We start from the raw sequence: 19,097 nt of genomic DNA, 5'->3' as shown, positions 1-19,097 counted from the left end.
TGAGGAATCCATTAAAATTCCTTCTAGTTGTATGAATACTCACACATCATATAGTTTCAATCATTTGTGTAAAAATACCACGTGCTGCAAAAGAGTGACTCACCCTGGAAGATGAGTGTCATTCCTGAAACCGGTCATTTTATAAGGAGCAGTGTAATATTCATCTCCTCCCAGCAGGTTTCTGAGAGATTTCCGGTGAGTAGAAACGGACACGGAGAAGGCAATGGCACCCCACTCCAGTACTCTTGCCTGGAAAATCCCATGGACGGAGGAGCCTGGTGGGCTACAGTCCATGGGGTCGCTAAGAGTCGGACACGACTGAGCAACTTCACTCTCACTTTTTACTTTCACGCATTGGAGAAGGAAATGGCAACCCACTCCAGTGTTCTTGCCTGGAGAATCCCAGGGATGGAGGAGCCTGGTGGGCTGCCGTCTATGTGGTCGCAGACTCAGACACGACTGAAGTGACTTAGCAGCAGCAGCAGAGACGGACATGAGAAGGTTTCGCTGTTTCAGCAAGTTTTTCGAGCAAGAGTCTGAAGTATTTTGGCTGAAATGCGTAGGTCTGACATTCACAGAATACCATCCTACTTCAGAACGGCCTTTCTCTTACTTATAAAATAGTGTAAGGTTAATCCAGGAGGTAATAAGAGCTTCATCAGCCATGCAGACTGGGACTCCTTGCTGAGTCACAATATTAATTCAGTGTCATGACAAAATTCAGTGTCAGATCATTTTTTGAGAAAGTGAAAATGGAATCAGGTAGAAGGCATCAGAAGCAATCCCTCTGAGAAGCAACTCCTTTCGGGAAAGGTTTGTTTCAGCTAAACATCTGCATGTGACCTCTTACTGGATGATAGTGTAAAATGCACGTCTTCCAAAGTTCAAAAGCTTTTGCTGCCTTCTAGAAAAATGTAGCCTGGGAGTCACAAAGAGTTGGACCTGTGTGTTAGTCACTCAGTTGTGGCCAACTCTTTGCGACTCCGTGGACTGTAGCCCACCAGGCTCCTCTGTCCCTGGGATTCTCCAGGCAGGAATACTGGAGTGGGTGGCCATGCCCTCCTCCAGGGGAGTGTTCCCCCAAATAGTTGGACACAGCTAAGCAACTAACATTTCCATTTTCTATTTCAGGCAGCTTAACAAGAGGAGAAACTTTCTCTAAGAGGAGAAACCCACAGAGGAACTTCCCTGGAGGTCCGGTGGTTAACAACTCTCCTGCAAATGCGGGGGGGTGCAAGAGATGCCGGTTCTATCGCTCGTAAGGAGCCCACAAGCCTCGCGGCAACCGAGCCACTGAGCCACAACTACTGAGCCGGGGACTTATAGCCCGCGATCTGTAACAAAGAGAAACCACTGCACCACAACCAAGGAAAAGCTCTCTCTCCACGACAGAGCGCTAGCGCAGCCATCAAAAAAAAAAAAAAAAAAAAAAAAATGTATGGCAAAAACCACTACAGTGTCTTAAAGAAATTTGCCTCCAATTAAAATAAATTAATTAATTAAAAATAAAAAAGACGAAATGCTTGACTTTCACAGTGAGTTTCCATCTTTCTCTCTCGGAATGTCCCCTAAAGTTTCAAAGCCAACAGAACAATTTCTGTCTGTTTTTCACAGCAAGAGTTCCTGAGAGAGGGGGCTTCTCAGGCGAGGCAATGGTAAAGAATCCACCCATCAAAGCAGGAGATCCGGGTTCGATTCCTGGGTGGGGAAGATCCCCTGGAGAAGGAAATGGCAACCCACTCCAGCACTCTTGTCTGGAGAATCCCACGGACAGAGGAGCCTGGTGGGCTACAGTCCACGGCGTCGCAGAGAGCCGGACACGACTGAGCGCACGTACACACTCATTTGCACAAGACGGGGGGGGGGGGGCGGGGGGGATCTGGCAAAGCGACTCTGGCAGGATGGAGCCCAGAGCATTGCAACTCCCAAGCCCCGCCTCGGTCAGTTCAGCCGCTCAGTCGTGTCTGGCTCTTTGCAACCCCATGGGCTGCAGCACGCCAGGCCTCCCTGTCCATCACCAACGCCCGGCGCTTGCACAAACTAATGTCCATTGAGTCAGTGATGCCATCCAACCATCTCATCCTCTGTCGTCCCCTTCTCCTCCCGCCTTCCACCTTGCCCAGCATCAAGATCCCTTCCCCGACGTACACACACCCCTCTGCAAAGCATGCCGTCTCATTTTCCACGTGCATCCTTTGGAGACATTTCCCTCCCCCTGAAGCCCCGCCTCGGTCAGTTCAGCCGCTCAGTCGTGTCTGGCTCTTTGCAACCCCATGGGCTGCAGCACGCCAGGCCTCCCTGTCCATCACCAACGCCCGGCGCTTGCACAAACTAATGTCCATTGAGTCAGTGATGCCATCCAACCATCTCATCCTCTGTCGTCCCCTTCTCCTCCCGCCTTCCACCTTGCCCAGCATCAAGATCCCTTCCCCGACGTACACACACCCCTCTGCAAAGCATGCCCGTCTCATTGTCCACGTGCATCCTTTGGAGACATTCCCCCCCGCCCCCCCGCCGGCAGCACACCAGACCGCCCAGGCGGCCCCGCCCACGCGACCGGCAGAGGCGACGCACCGACGTAGGAAGCGTGCGGCGTCCGCCGTGAGCCTCTGCGTGAGGTCGTCGTAGGACAGGGGCTGCTGCGTGACGTCACGGTTGCGCATCAGGAAGCAGTTGAGCGGCCGGAAGTAGTACAGGAAGCCCAGCAGGAGGCCGATGAGCAGGGCGGCCATGAGGAGGAGGCCGAGGAAGACGCCGCGGGGCGTCCGCGTGAGCCCCACCCACTTGAGCGCCGCCAGGGTCAGCAGGGCCACGGTGATGAGCCTCAGGGGCACGAAGACCAGCAGCCGGATGGCCGGGGCGAACACCGTGCCTCCCCTCGGCTTGCAGTCACGCAGGTTGGTCAGGGGCAGCCCGTGGAAGTAGTCGAAGCCGTGGCTGGTCGGGTGGTGACAGAAGTCGCCGCGGTCGTGGCAGCTGATGCCCAGGTGCCACTTGCCTGAGGGGACAGAGCACAGGGGCGGCGAGCTTAGAGCCAGCGGAAACCCCCGCCCTCGGGGCCCAGCTCAGCTTCGGATGCCTGTGGGCTGACACCCCCTAGGGCCTCTGCTCGACCTCGAGGTACATCCGTTCGATCCCGTTCACCTCCATTTCCCTAAACGGTCTAGGGTAGGAACTACTCATACCACCAAAGAACAAGAGGCGATTTGGGGACTGGAAAAAAAAGAAAAATCCCCAAGACCAACAGCTTGCATCCTTCGTGTTGCTGGGTCGTTAAGTCGTGTCCGACTCTTGGGGACCCCGTGGGCCAGCAGCCCACCAGGCTCCTCTGTCCATGGGATTCTCCAGGCAAGGATACTGGAGCGGGTTGTCATTTCCTTCTCCAGGGCATCTTCCCAACCCACGGATCAAACCTGGGTCTCTTAAATCTCCCGCACTGGCAGGCGGATTATTTTACCACTCAGCCACTAGGGAAGCCCCATATACTTCTTAGGCATGAGGGAAAAACTACATAAGAAAACACCAGTGTTTTTCTGGGACAGGTTTTTTTTTGTTTGTTTGTTTGTTTAAGTATTCTTTTTTCTTCTGACATGTTGTTTAGTCCCTAAGTCATGTCCAGCTCTTTGCAACCCCATGGACTGTAGCCCGTCAGGCTCCTCTATCCATGGGATTCTCCAGGCAAGAATACTGGAGTGGGTTGCCATGCCCTCTTCCAGGGGATCTTCCCAACCCAGAGATCAAACCCCCATCTCTTACATCTCCTGCGCTGGCAGGTGGGTTCTTTACCATTAGGGCCACCATGTGGACATGGACCACTTTCAGAGACTTTATTGATTACATTATTGCTTCTGGTTTAGTTTTTTGGCCATGAGGTATATGGGATCTCAGCTCTTGGACCAGGGATCTGACCTTTCCGATCTCAGCTCTCACACCCTCTGCGTTGGAAAGAGAAGCTCTAACCACTGGACAACCAGGGGCATCCCACAGGTGCTTTTTTTTTTAAGGACATTTCCTTAAAAGGAAAGTCTTAGAACAAGTTGACTTTCTCCCTTGAAAGTTAAAAGTGGAAATGAATCCTTAAATAAAAATAACCCCTGAGGAAGGAGTAAATCATACTCATAAGCCAGTAATTAGTTTAAACACCTCTAAACATTTCTTGTAACATGTGAAGTGCATCAGTAAATTAGTGAGAGCCTCACACAAGAGAAAAAGTGATGGTGGCTTTATGATAAGATGTGGGAAGGAAGGGAAGGGTCATTTTGCTCCCATGAGATTTTCCATGATTTGTCTGATGACCTATGTAGACCCAAGCTTATCAAGGGAAAGGGGAAAAGGATTCATTTCCTATCAAGGGAATAAAATCAATGGGAATGTCAAATGAGAAACATTCAGATGCAATTTTATTATGCTGTGTAAGATGAAAATCTTTATCAATAGTGTGTTGTGGGGGGGTGTGTGTGTGTGTGGTGGTGTTTGCTGTGTGTGCACAACTGCATTTTTTTGTTATCTAGCATATATTTCAACTTTCTGCCTCTGCGTCTTATCCATCCAACATCCAACATGCCTTCATTAACCATCCACCATTCATTCATGCATCCAGTCACTCACCCACTGACCCACTCACCCCTTCATCTACCTTTCATCCAGCCAGTCAGCATCCTCTGTTCATCCACCCACCCATCCATCCACCCATCTATGTATTTATTGTTCATCCTTCCATCCGATATCCATTGTCCACCTACCATCCATCCATCCAGCATCCACCATCCATCTACCATCCATCCACCCAGTATCCACTATCCATCTAGCATCCATCCATCATCCATCCACCTACAATCCATCATTCATCCACCCAGCGTCCATCTACCCATCTAACATCTACCCTCCATCCATCCATCCATCCGTACAGTATCCACCATCCGTCTACCATCTACCATCCATCCATCATCCATCATCCATCTACCATCTTCCATCTGCTCTCCATCCATCCATCTATCCATACAGTATCCACTATCCATCTACCTCCATCCATCATCCACTCACCATCCATCTGTCTGTCCACCCAGTATCCACCATTCTTCTACTATCTACCATTCATCCATCATCTATCTACCATCAATCCATCCTCCATCCACCCACCATCCATCCATCCATCTATCCAGTATCCACCATCCATCCATAATCTATCTACCATCTACCACCCACCCATCCATCCATCCAGTATCCACCATCTGTCTACCATCTACCATCCATCCATTATCCATCCATCCACCATCCATCCATTATCCATCTGCCTTCTACCATCCAGCATCCATTCATCCACCATCCATCCATCAGCATCTACCATTCATCCATTCATCCAGTAGCCATCATCCATGTACCATTCTTCCATCATCCATCCGCCATCTACTATCCGTCAGCATCTACCATTCATCCATTTATCTAGTATCCATCATCCACCTATCATCCATCCTTTATGTATCCATGCATCCATCCACCGTCCACCCAGCATCCATCCATCTATCCAGTATCCACCATCTACCTACCATCCATCCACCATCTACCTACCATCCGCCCATCCAGTATCCGCCATTCACCCACCATCCATCCATCATCCATCCACCTATCCACCAATCCAGTATCCACCATCCATCTATCCATCCAGCATTCATCCATCCATCCAGCATCCACAATTCATCCATCAGCCACTCACCCATCATCCACCTCGTCTACTGAGCTACCTCTCCCTGTCTCTATCACCTAACTCAGCTATCTTTCCATCTATCCATCTGTCCATTTGTCAATCCATCTGTGTGTCTATCATTATCTACCTATCATCCATCCATCCATCCATCGACACACATACACACAGATACATAAATAAGGAGACACATGCACACATTCAGACAGTGCATACAGATGCCTGCTGCTTTGATTTAGAGTTGAAATGGTTTCTTCCCTGTCTACAGTTGTGCAAATTCTGTCAGCCATGTCATCCTAAAGATGGCTGCAGTCACGCCGCTCTCCCAACGACCCTGCCCAGACCCTCAGTCCCCACACCCGGCTGCCCATACCTATCAGAGCTGTGGAATAGCCTTGATCCTTCAGAAGCTTGGCGAACGTAATCTCACTGGGGGGCAGTCCTCCAGAAGAGGCCGAGAAGAGGAAAACTCCCACTCGGGACTGGGATGCCATTCCTGAGCAGGAGAAAGCTCCAGTTACGACAGGGAGGACCGTTAGGACTGGGAGGAGGAGGAGGACCGCGGTGCAGGAGCTGGGGGGGCGTTACCTGAGCGGACGGGGTACCGGCCGGTCATGAAGGCCGCCCTGCTGGGCGTGCACAGGGGCGACGCTGCCAGGTGCTGTGTGAGCTTCACGCCCCCTCTGGCCAGGCGGTCGATATTGGGGGTCCTGGAACAGAGACTCGCGGGTCATTCATCACGACCTTGAGAAGAAAGCTGCTTCGGGGGCTATGTACAGTGAATCGCTTCTCAGTAACCCAGGGAAACAGAGCCGTGTGTGTTGGTGGGAAGGGGATGACAGAGGATGAGACGGTTGGATGGCATCACCGACTCAACGGGCATCAGTTTGAGCAAACTCTGGGATACAGTGATGGACAGGGAAGCCTGGCGTGCTGTGGTCCGTGGGGTCGCAGAGAGTCAGACATGACTGAGCGACCGAACCACAGCACGTGGTGGGAAGGGGGGAAGGAAAGGGAGGGAACAGAGCACCGTGGCTCTGAGTCACGGGAAAACCACAGTGAGGACTCCACAATCGGGGTCAGCCCTCTGGGGGGACCTCACTCGCCCAGGGCTCTGAGCTTCTGGTTTAGGAGCGAGAAGCCAAGTCCTGAGGATGGGCTGCTGGGACCAGGGGGGTGGAGATGTTTCAAGGTCTCTCTCTCTCCGTCTCAGCTATCCCCCCCCAGTTGCCTCCGCATTCCACCCCCCAGTCACCTCTGTACCCCACAACGAGAAAGCTCTGGGGGCAGCCTGACTCTCCTCTTCCCAACCACAGCAAAGAGAGGCTCTTAAGGAGTTTTCATCAGTCTCTGCCTGGAGGCTCAGACGGTAAAGAATCTGCCTGCAATGCGGGAAACCTGGGTTCCATCCCTGGGTCTGCAAGATCCCCTGGAGAAAGGGAAGGGCAACCCACTCCAGTCTTCTTGGCTGGAGAATCCCGAGGACAGAGGAGCCTGGCGGGGCTACAGTCCACAGGGTCGCAAAGAGTCGGACACGACTGAGCGACTCACACTTTCACTTTTCCAGGGAGAAGGGGGTGACGGGACCCCCAGGAGCAAGGAAGCAAGGGCTCCAGGTGCATCTACCAGGGAACTACGGTGAACTGCCCGGGGTGCACAGAGTCCAGGGCAAAGCTGGAAACAGGTCAGGCCGTGAGTCCCTCACACCCTCTGTGGACTCCAGGGTTTTCATGCCGAGGTGATGCTCACGCAGGGGTTCACCTCGAGGACGAGGCACTGCGCAGGACAAGCCATTCTGTGGCCTTTTCTCCAGGAAGGTCGTGGCCCCGTCACCTCGGGAAATCACGCCAGACTTCCCCGGCATGGGGAGGGGGAGTTCCCACGGGACTGGGCCCACGCTGAGTGGTTATCCCATATCTTTGCAGAGAAGCCCTGGCCCCTGCCACTCTGCCCATCTTCTAGACTTCGGTCCTGACCGTACATGGGGCCCCCTGTGGTCTTCCTGTCCTGTGGGAGGAGCCTGCTCCATCAGTAGGATGTCTCTCTATCGCCCCATCTCAGCAGCTGCCATCACAGCATAAAAGGACGATGGGATTAACTGTACTCCCTTCCTGGCCTGTGGGATGGGGCATGTTATCTCCCTCACAGTGGTCCCACCCTCCGTGCTTAAGTGCCCAGAGGCCAGTCATGTAACATTGAAAGTGAAAGTTGCTCAGTCTGTCCGACTCTTTGCGACCCCATAGACTATACAGTCCATGGGATTCTCCAAGTCAGAATATGGGAGTGGGTAGCCTTTCCCTTCTCCAGGGGATCTTCCTGACCCAGGGATCAAACCGGGGTCTCCTGCATGGCAGGTGGATTCTTGACCAGCTGATTTATCAGGGAAGCCCGTGTGACAATGCATACCTCAGTGGGGAAGAGCGTTGTACTGCTTTGTCATCTCAAACTCCTCTCCCATTTATTAGCTTACTTTATGCATTTAATTGTCAAGATTTCCACTTGGCTTTTTGCCTTATGTTACAAGATGCCGAGAATACTGAAATCGTATGTTTCACTCGTGCCTAGATTGGCTACTAAGAAATCTATTTGGGGGTGTGATATTATAAAATGAAGCATGTCATTCAGAAAGAGCTGGGTGAGGGGAGGGATAAATTAGGTATTTGGGATTAGCAGACATCCACTGTAAAACAGATAAATAACAAGGAGGTCCTGTGTAGTATAGGGAACTATATTCAATATCTTGTAACAAACGATAATGGAAAAGAATTAGAAAACAGAATATACACATATGTAAAGAAGATATGTATGTGTGTGTATATGGGCTTCCCAGGTGGTGCTCCTGGTAAAGAAACTGCCTGCAATACAGGACACATAAGAGACAAAGGTTCAGTCCCTGGGTCGAGAAGATTCCCTGGAGAAGGAGACAGCAGCCCACTCCAGTATTCTTGCCTGGGAAATCCCGTGGACAGAGGAACCTGGCGGGTTACAGTCCGTGGGGTTGTAAAGACTCAGACATGGTTGAACAACTTAGCACACAGCACACACACTTGTGTGTGTATATATGCTCATACAATATTCTAGATCAACTGTACTTCAGTTAAAAAGAATTGGATGCTAATATGGAGAAGACAGATTTAGGGTATTATTATGAATTTGTTATTATGAATTCTTATCTATGACTGGATAGCCCTTTTCTTCTTTGTGATAATTGGCAGACAGTGAACTTTAAAGACTTGATTGCAGTTTTTTAAATTAAGACTCCTTAGTAGGGTCAGTTGCATATTATGTTAGTAAATTTTAGGAATGTCACGTCTAATAGTATATCTAATATGAACTGTTGTTGTTGTTCAGTTGCTAAGTTGTGTCCGACTCTTCCAGTCCGCCAGGGAATTCCCTACAAGGGTTAAGAAGACAAAGCTCCTGCTTTTCGTGACCTCAGAGCACCGTGGTTTACATGGCTCAAAGGCAGTCTTCGTTTTCACTGTCTACACATAGCCACAGAGGAAAGCATGCAGCGGGCGGGGAGGGTGGGCTTTGCATGACCCCCCGTGGCCTGTGCTCCATGAACGCCCGCTGCCTGTCACGGGGCCGCCAGCCCGTGCAGGGGGCCCTGCGTTTTACCCACAGCCGCACCTGAGAGTCTTGTTGCCATAGCAACCAGGGTCCCCGATGCCCAGGTCGTCGGCCATCAGCAGGACGAAGTTGGGCTTTGACGCCACCTGGCTGTGGGCCTCGCAGAGGAACAGCAGCAGAAGCAGAAGGGTCATCATGTCCCTGCAAGGGGCGAGTGCAAGAGAGTCGTGAAGGATGCTGGCGGGAGGGACCATTCCCCTTCTCTGGGATTCTCCCTTCTCCCCCTCCCCCTAGAGGAAAGGGTACTGTCCACCCACCCGCCCCGGATGGTACGGGGTCCAAAGCAACACAGACGTCACGTGCGTGCTAAGTCGCCTCAGTCGTGTCCGACTCTCTGCGACCCTGTGGACGGCAGCCCGCCAGGCTCCTCTGTCCACGGGATTCTCCAAGGAAGAATCCTGGAGAGGGTTGCTGTGCCCTCCTCCAGGGGGTTTTCTCCAGCACAGGGGCTGAACCCGAGTGTCTGACGTCTCCTGCGTCGGAGCCACCTGGGAAGCCTGAGACATCACCGTAGAAAGAACAGTGGGCAGACATCCCCTCTGCCCTGTGTGTTTCTACGACAAACAAACATTGCCTTCTCCCTGCATAGCGCTGACCTCTCCTTCCCACCTCAAACCAAAACACAGGCTCTGTCTGGGAATGTGAAAACACAGTCATCTCTTGCTGAAAAGTCGTCTCTTTAAGGCAGGCTCTGTCATCAGCTAAACCTTCCCTGCTCTGCACTGGAAAAAAGAAACAAACAAACAAAACCAGGCATTTCAGGATAATCCACTTGTCGATGTCAGCTCCTCTCTAAAATCAGCCGCGACAGTCGACTGTCGGTGGGGCAGCTTTTAAAAGGGAAACGTGTAGACATGGTGTGTCGCAAACCGTTCCAAGTTCAAGGAAGGCTGTGTTCATTGCCTGGGGCAGCACTGGGTGGTAAGAGGTAGCAGTGAACACAGTGGAAGGAGGGAATTCATCACACCCCACAACGGAAGATCCCACACACCATGGCGAAGACCCCGGCACCGTCAAATAAATAAATAAATAAATAAATAAATAAATGTAAAAACACAGCTTTAAAGGAAGCGTGTCTCTTAACTTCTGTATACCTATGGGATAACAGACACAAACGAGAGCTCGGAAACAATTCTGTAATTGTCTGCCTCCCTTTAGAGCATCTGTCACTCTGTCTTTACGACTCAGTCACCTTAAAAACAAAAGAGTGTTCTACCTAAATGCCCATGGACAGAGGAGCGGATAAAGAAGTCGTGGTACATGTACGGAATGGAATACCACTCAGCCATGCAGAGGGACGCATTTGAGTCAGTTCTCACGAGGTGGATGAACCCAGAGCCGGTTAGACGGAGTGAAGGGAGTCAGAAAGAGAAAGACAAACACCATATATTAAGGCATTATATATATGGAATGTAGACGATGGCGCTGATGAACATAGATGCAGGACTGCAATGGAGATGCGGACACGGAGAACAGACTCGTGGCCACGGTGAAGGGCAAGGAGAAGGTGGGAAGCAGAGAATAGCACTGACGTATCCACGTTGTCACATGTGAAACAGACAGCCAGGGGGCATTTGCTGTCTGATGCAGGGAGCTCAAACCCGTGTTCTCTGACAACCTAGAGCGGCAGGATGGGGTGGGAGGTGGGAGGGAGGCTCTGGAGGGAGGGGACGTATGTATGCCTACAGCTCACTCGTGGATATATGGTAGGAACCAACACAATAGTGTGAAGCAACTATCCCCCAATTAAAGCTAAATTAAGACCAAAAACAGAATGTCTGAAAGTTTATCTTTCTTAGTAGTCACTTACGATCCCACTGCATGAAAACTGTTATCATAACAACCAGAACTTATTTTTCACCCACACACATGGAGTACAACAGGTGTTCCTAACGATGTTTCAAACTATGAAAAGAGTTAGTTGATAAAAGTACTTAAAATGAAATAAAAGTGCTCTAAAATATTAAGAGTATATAGCACATTAATTTTTGAAAAACAGCAGACTATCCTCCCTAAAAAAAATTATTTTTCTGAACAAGCTTCATTTGGCAAAGAAGAAAAGCAAAAGTTTTTTTGAGAACGTAGCTATTTCTAAAGCTGAATTATTCTGCAGCAGAGAGACAAAAGAACATTTTCATAACTAGAGATGTAATTACATCGAACCTGTTCATTAGAAGAAAATTAACACTGCTCTGACATAATGGAAAACTTTACCACGGCAACCAACAAGTTCCTGATCTATTTGCCAGATGCAGAAAAGTTTTACTGGAAACAGAGGAAAACCTACGCCACAAACTGTTCTTTGTTTAGAAGCAATGATGTTTTGGTCAATTTGAGCCAGTATCATCAATGATATTTCATCAAGTATCATCTACATAGATGATCTCTTTTAAAGTCATGAAGAAAAACTGTCTGACATTAGGGCAGCAAAAATCCCATCTGAATATGTGGTCTTTTTAAAAGATTTTTTTTAATGTGGACAACTTTAAAAGCTTTTATTGAATTTGTTACAACGTTGCTTCTGTTTTATGTTTTGGATTTTTGGCAGGGAGGCCTGTGGGATCTTCCCTCCCTGATAGGGATCCAACACACACCCCCTGCAGTGGAAAGTGAAGTCTCAACCATTGGATCACCGGGGAAGTCTCTGAAAATGTGCTTTAATAGCTGTTTTTATAGACTTATATGGTTTTTTAACGAAGCATAGTCAAAGCTGTGGTTTTTTCCCAGTGGTCGTGTATGGATGTGAGAGTTGGACTATAAAGAAAGCTGAGCGCCAAAGAATTGATGCTTTGGAACTGTGGTGTTGGAGAAGACTCTTGAGAGTCCCTTGGACTGCAAGGAGTCCATCCTAAGGGAAATGGGTCCTGAATATTCACTGGAAGGACTGATGCTGAAGCTGAAGCTCCAATACTTTGGCCACCCGATGTGAAGAGCTGACTCATTGGAAAAGACCCTGATGCTGGGAAAGATTGAGGGCAGGAGGAGAAGGGGACGACAGAGGATGAGATGGTTGGATGGCATCACCGACTCAATAGACTTGAGTTTGAGCAAACTCCGGGAGTTGGTGATGGACAGGGAGGCTGCAGTCCTTGGGGTCCCAAAGAGTCAAACATGACTTAGCGACTGAACAACAACAAATAAGTGGAATGTTAATTAAAAAAAAAAAAGATACAAATGGGCTTATTTGCTTAGATTTCTAACATGCAGTATGAAGGAATGGGCCAACATTTATAGGCTAGTTGGAGAGAATGAAAATGAAAATGCATGAGAAAACAACAGAATATGAAGCATAAGCTTTGTAGCAGAAGAGAAAGGGAGGGATTTTGGAAAAGGCTTGACATTCTTTTTTTTTAAGTTTTTTTTTAAAATTTGTACCACTTTTACAGTCATGAGGGATAAATGCTCCCTGACCAGGAATCAAATCTGTACACCCGTGCACCAGAAGGTGAAGTCTTAACCACTGGATCACCAGGGCAAGTCTGGTGACATTCTTATTTCCATGGTGATACTGTCATCTGTGCTGTGAATATCAGACAGCCTCTGGGAACAACCTAAAACTGTTAGTGAGAACAACCTAAAGGTTTCACCAGGAGGTTGAGAGGCATGCAACGCAGGCCACGTTTTGAGAAGAGAAAGAGGAACATCATGTGACCTAACTAGCATCAGGGTTTCCCAGGTCAGCTCAGCGGTAAAGAACCCACCTGCCAATGCAGGAAATGTGGGAGACCCGGGTTCGATCCCTGGGTCAGGAAGATCCCGTGGAGGAGGGCATGGCGACCCACTCCACTGTTTCTGCCTGGAGAATCCCACGGACGGAGGAGCCCTGGGGGGCTACAGGGGTCGCAAAGAGTCGGACACGACCGAGCAAGCCCAGGATCGGGGTCTAGCTTGATGGCTGTAACAACCCGATTAGGTCACGAGCCAAAGACGGCTCCAAACAAGCAGGACGTGTGCTGAGTACCGGGCCAGCTGCCACTCCCAACCCCACACTCCGGCAAAGCCAGCAAACCCTTCCCCATTGCAGCCATTTCATACAAACGATCCTTAGCCCGGCCATCTGTCCAGGCAGGATGGGGGTGCCCCCCTCCCCAGCTCTCACAGAATCACTGCTGTTGTTTTCGAGATTATGGGCAAGTACAGAGAACACCTCCTATAAGCAGAATGCAAAGACCTTTAAAAGCAAAAATGCTTTGGTAGTTAAGATAGTGTGTGCAGCTGCTTTATGTGCAGCTGAGAGGCATGGCCTAACCACAGTCAGGATATTCTCCCAGGTATAACATCCAGCCAGACGACATGTTTATTGTTTACTTACTCAGTCGTGTCCAACTCTTTGAGACCCCATGGACTCTAGCCCCTCCAGGCTCCTCAGTCCATGGGATGCTCCAGGCAAGAACACTGGAGTGGGTAGCCGTGCCCTCCTCCAGGGGATCTTCCCGACCCAGGGATTGAACCCACGTCTCCTCCATTGCAGGCGGGTTCTTTACCACTGAGGCATCAGGAAAGCCCAGCCAAATTTAACCAGGTTAAACTTGTCCAAAAAGATGGAACGACCACATCATTGATTGTGAGTCTGCCCAGAGCCCTCCTTGAGGCGTGTGGGAACTGTGAGCTGGCCTGACACCCACAACTAAAGAATGGGTTCCTCCAGCAAACAATCGTGTGTGTTAGGATGTGTGCCCAGCCTTCCCTGGCTCAGAAGGTAAAGAATCTACCTGCCATGTGGGAGGTGTGGGTTCACTCACAGGGTCGGGAAGATTCCCTGGAGGAGGAAATGGCAACCACTCCATGTTCTTGCCTAAAGAATCCCATGGACACAGGAGCCTGGCGGGCTACAGTCCACGGGGCCGCACAGCCGGACACTGCGGGCTACAGCCCACGGGGCCGCACAGTCGGACACTGCGGGCTACAGCCCACGGGGTTGCTCAGTCGGACACTGCGGGCTACAGTCCACGGGGCTGCACAGTCGGACACTGCGGGCTACAGCCCACGGGGTTGCTCAGTCGGACACTGCGGGCTACAGCCCACGGGGCCGCACAGTCGGACACTGAGGGCTACAGCCCACGGGGCCGCACAGTCGGACACTGCGGGCTACAGCCCACGGGGCCGCACAGTCGGACACTGAGGGCTACAGCCCACGGGGTTGCTCAGTCGGACACTGAGGGCTACAGCCCACGGGGCTGCACAGTCGGACACTGAGGGCTACAGCCCACGGGGCTGCACAGTCGGACACTGCGGGCTACAGCCCACGGGGTTGCTCAGTCGGACACGACTGCATTGACTTAGCAGGCACTCAGATAGTCTTCTCCAGTCCTCCGCTTGCCTCTGCTGCCTGCGTTTCTTCATGTCATGGAAATGTTTGAGGACCCCACCAAGAGAAACCACATACGTCTGCAGGGGTAATTTGAGTGCAGTGTGGTAGCTGTTATTTTTCTGAAGAAAAACACAACTCCTGAATAATGCAGAAAAATCAATCAGGAGGTCTTAAAAATGTGCTTCCTTTTCGTGTGGGAACAGGTGTCATTTTTAATAAAAATGTTAAGCTATGAAAATGGATTACAGGAAAAGAATATGAATTCGCTTGCCAAATCCACCCTGATGAATTATCCTCTCTGATAACTCAATATGTCTGCATCGTAGATCAGATAATAAGTACATTCACAACATTTTTCAGCCTAACTCTGGTTAGTTCTTCAACCTAGAATTTATATTCTACTCAACAGAGGGACACCCTTGCCTTTTCTCTAGTGCTCTTGGATTCTATCATTCTGTGTTTACTTGCAGTGGAAAAGAAAAGCTTGAATGACTGATAAATGGGACAAGATGCTTTAATCACCGTATTAGGATGAAACATTTGCAATAGTCCTTTTTATTAAAATGATGGACCAGGACTTCCTTGGTGCTCCAACAGTGAAGAATCTGCCTTCCAGGGGCTTCTTGGGTGGTTGGGCGGTAACGAATCTGCCTGCGAAGGCAGGAGACACGGGCTCAATCCCTGGTCTCGGAGGACCCCACATGCCTCAGAGCAACAAGGCCTGCGTGCCACAACTACTGAAGCCCACACACCCCAGAACCAATGCTCGGCCACAGGAGACGCCACGACAATGGGAAGCCCAGGCAACACAAGAAAGAGTAGACCCTGCTCGCCAAAACTGGAGAAAGCCCACGCACAGCAGTGAAGACTCAGTGCAGCCCAAATCACAGTCAGTTCAATTCAGTCACTCAGTCGTGTCCGACTCTCTGCGACCCCATGGACCACAGCACGCCAGGCCTCCCTGTCCTTCACCATCTCCCGGAGTTTAGCCAAACTTATGTCCATCGAGTTGGTGTTAACCCCCAACCATCTCATCCCCTGTCATCCCCTTCTCCTCCTGCCTTCAATCGTTCCCAGCATCAGAATCTTTTCCAATCAGTCACTTCTTCACATCAGGTGGCCAAAGTATTGGAGTTTCGGCTTCAGCATCAGTCCTTCCAATGAACACTTAGGACTGATGTCCTTTAGGATGGACTGGTTGGATCTCCTTGCAGCCCAAAGGACTCTCAAGAGCCTTCTCCAACACCACAGTTCAAAAGCATCAATTCTTCAGTGCTCAGCTTTCTTTATGGTCCAACTCTAACATCCATACAGGACTACTTTGAAAGCTATGAAAAACCATAGTTTTGACTAGACCTTTGTCGGCAAAGCAGTGTTTCTGCTTTTTAATATGCTGTCTAGGTTGGTCATAGCCTTTTTCCAAGGAGCAAGCATCTTTTAATTTCATGGCTGCAGTCACCATCTGCAATGATTTTGGAGCCCGAGAAAATAAAGTCTCTCACTGTTTCCAAGGATAAATGAGTTTCATCTAAATAAAAGTAAGACCCAGATTGGCTTTGGTCTTTTTCTTTAATATTTTTAAAGTCTTCATTGAATTTGCTATAATGTTGCTTCTGTTTTATGGTTTGGTTTTTTGGCCAGGATGCATGTGGGATCTTACACCCCAACCACAGATCAAACCCACATCCTCTGCTCTGGGAGACTAAATCTCAACCTCCGGACCACCAGGGAAAGTCCCTGGCTTTGATCTTTGAATAATCACAGCAAATGGCAGAAGACAACACAGCTGCAAAATCCAGACAAAGTGATTTCCGAACCAGACTTTTAAACCAGCCAAGTTACGGGGGCCAGAGCTGCATGGGTCCACGAACAGGGCCCATATACTCATTGCGGGCCAATGGTTTGCAATTCAGGAGGAAGCTCTCTGCTTTCAAGGAAGCTGCTACCCAGGGTGGGGAGAGAGCGGTCTTGCACCAGCTGACCACACTTGCAGTTGTTGCTTTCTCATGAATGAGATCCTCCCCGGAGGAGAACAGCTGGATGCAGATGTCATAGTGAGGTTGGGGGAACGCTGAAACACCATTAACAATACGTGAGATAGGCACTTCCCTGGTGGTCCAGTGGTTAAGCATCTGCCTGCCAATGCAGGGGACCATGGCTCTGATTCCTAGCCAGGACAAGATCCCACACTTGTCATTCTCCTCCATTCGCTCAGTCGTGTCCGACTCTCTGTGACCCCATGGACTGCAGCACGCCAGGCCTCCCTGTCCATCACCATCTCCTGGAGTTGACCCAAACTCATGTCCATCGAGTCGGCAATACCATCCAACCATCTCATCCTCATGATAGGTAAGTACCTGCTATTCTAGACCAACATGAAGTCACAGGTATAAAACCCAAAGAGGGATCTTTAAAGAGAAGCTATTCCATAAATGGTAAACTGGGGAGCAAGTTTGAAGGCCATGAGAAAGTCCAGCCTCGCCACATTTTATTTACAATGCTGTTAGTTTCTGTCTATAATGATGTGTATGTATACATACGTCCCTTCCCTCTTGACCCCCTCCCTTCCCCCCATCCACCCCTCGAGGTCATCACAGACCGCCGAGCTGAGTTCCTGGTGCCTCACAGAGGCTTCCCACTGGCTGTCTATTTTACACATGGTCATCTGCATGTCAATGTCTTCAAGTTCATCCCACCCGCTCCTTCCTGGTGTCCACAAGTCCATTCGACATCCGCATCTCTATTCTTGCCCTGCAAACGGGTTCATCCGTAGCACTGTTTTAGACTCTACATGCGTGTGTTAATACAAAAATGTTTGCTTTTCTCTTTCTTAGTTCTGATGTCTATTTTAAAAAGCAAAACCCACAACTAACTCAGGAAACAGCATCTACTCATGATTATAAACATACGTTAGCTTATGCATTTGATCAGCCACCCATCCTGACTATCAGACTGCAGCGATGAATAAACTTGAAAGATGACTAAAAGCAACAGGCTCCCCACCCATCTGATATGAAATATTATACAGTTAAATGCACTCAGCAAAACCCGTCAGGCTCTGGAAACAAACTGCCAAAAAAAAAATAAAAATAAAAAGAACTAGAGAATAATGTACAGTTAATAAAAATTTCAAATTCTAAGAAATAACACATGTTTTAAGTTATGAAAGCAGGGGATTAGGAAAACATAAAATGAACTGGTAAATTTCCATTAAGGTTTCAAATCCAGAGGGAATTTTAATAAAAATAGGGAAACAAAGCACTGTAGCGAAAAGCAATATAGAGATGCCATTAAAGCTGATACATAGTAATACCATGGTAGAGCTTAAAATAGTATTATACCAACTGCTCATTGGCAATAGATCACATAATTCTAAAACCCGAACACTGCACTCCTAAAATTATAAAATCTAACTACAGACATTTTATTGCTATCAAGGCCTTCCAACCTTTTATAGAGAAAAGGAAAGAATTACAGGCTGTTGTATACATTATTTTCTGGTTTCAAATAGGACATTTTGTACCTGAAACAGTATCATAGACTATCTTACCATATGATTCACCTCTAAAATGCAGACTTTAACATGTGCCTCATATGGGGGAAAAAAATCAAAATAAGCAGAACATCTGACATGCAGTATAAATATTGGAGCTGCAACAGCTGCACGTCAATGTCTGTCACTGAAACACCTAATAAAATAGATGCAGTGGAAAATGGCACAACATTCCAGGAACTTAGTTTAAAATTGTGCTTCATTCTTTACAGGAGAAAAAAAAAAGGCACTTACTTGTGCCAGGTAGCTCTGTTTCTCTTCCGGAATCCCAGGTAGCCGAGTGGGAGGTAATGTTTAACAGGTATGGCGTTTCATCATATCTGGCCAACAGGAAGATTGAGAAATCCCAGATCACAGGTAAAGATCATTGCTTACAGTGTGTGAGCTAGAGGCCAAATCAATCAGGAAGGAAACTTTTTTTTTTTTTTAACAATGAAACCTTCTTAGTGGATTAAAATCCAATGGGAGGATTGATATAGTGGAGAAGGAAATGGGAACCCACTCCAGCACTCTTGCCTGGAAAATTCCATGGACTGAGGAGGCTGGTAGGCTACAGTCCGTGGGGTCGCAACGAGTTGGACACACCTGAGCGACTTCACTGTCTTTCACTTGATATAGCAGAGGAACCATTTTTTTTTTCATCCATGTATTAAAAAAAAAAAAACTATTCTCTTTGACTGCACCAAATCTTCATTGCAGCGTGCGTTATCTTTACTTGTGGCGTGTAGGGTCTTAGTTCCTTGACTGGGGATCGAACCCGAGACCCCTGCATTGGAAGCATGGAGTCTTAGTCACCAGATCACCAGGGAAGTCCCAGGGTAAGATCTTGAAGCTGGGACTCAGAGCAATGGGTTCAACAAGAATTCAATAATTATTTACTAAACGTCTTCAAGGCACCC

The 19,097-nt window shown here is 48.9% G+C and overlaps 1 protein-coding gene across 1 annotated transcript in view; it reads right to left on the bottom strand.

The window, feature by feature from the left end:
- The window catches only part of STS (steroid sulfatase), a 156,008-nt gene that overhangs the window by 78,922 nt on the left and 57,989 nt on the right, over positions 1-19,097 (bottom strand). The window contains exons 2-5 of the mRNA XM_065915792.1: positions 9,335-9,475; positions 6,290-6,411; positions 6,075-6,197; positions 2,575-2,998 (exon numbers count right to left, since the gene is read on the bottom strand). Of these exons, the coding sequence (XP_065771864.1) occupies positions 2,575-2,998; positions 6,075-6,197; positions 6,290-6,411; positions 9,335-9,475 (810 nt within the window). The remainder of the gene's footprint in view (positions 1-2,574; positions 2,999-6,074; positions 6,198-6,289; positions 6,412-9,334; positions 9,476-19,097) is intronic.

This window comes from Muntiacus reevesi, chromosome X (assembly GCF_963930625.1).
Source record: "Muntiacus reevesi chromosome X, mMunRee1.1, whole genome shotgun sequence".
In the NCBI taxonomy this organism is placed as follows: Eukaryota; Metazoa; Chordata; class Mammalia; order Artiodactyla; family Cervidae; genus Muntiacus; species Muntiacus reevesi.
The sequence above is the reverse complement of the archived record's forward strand: the minus strand, read 5'-3'. Positions and strand labels throughout refer to the sequence as shown.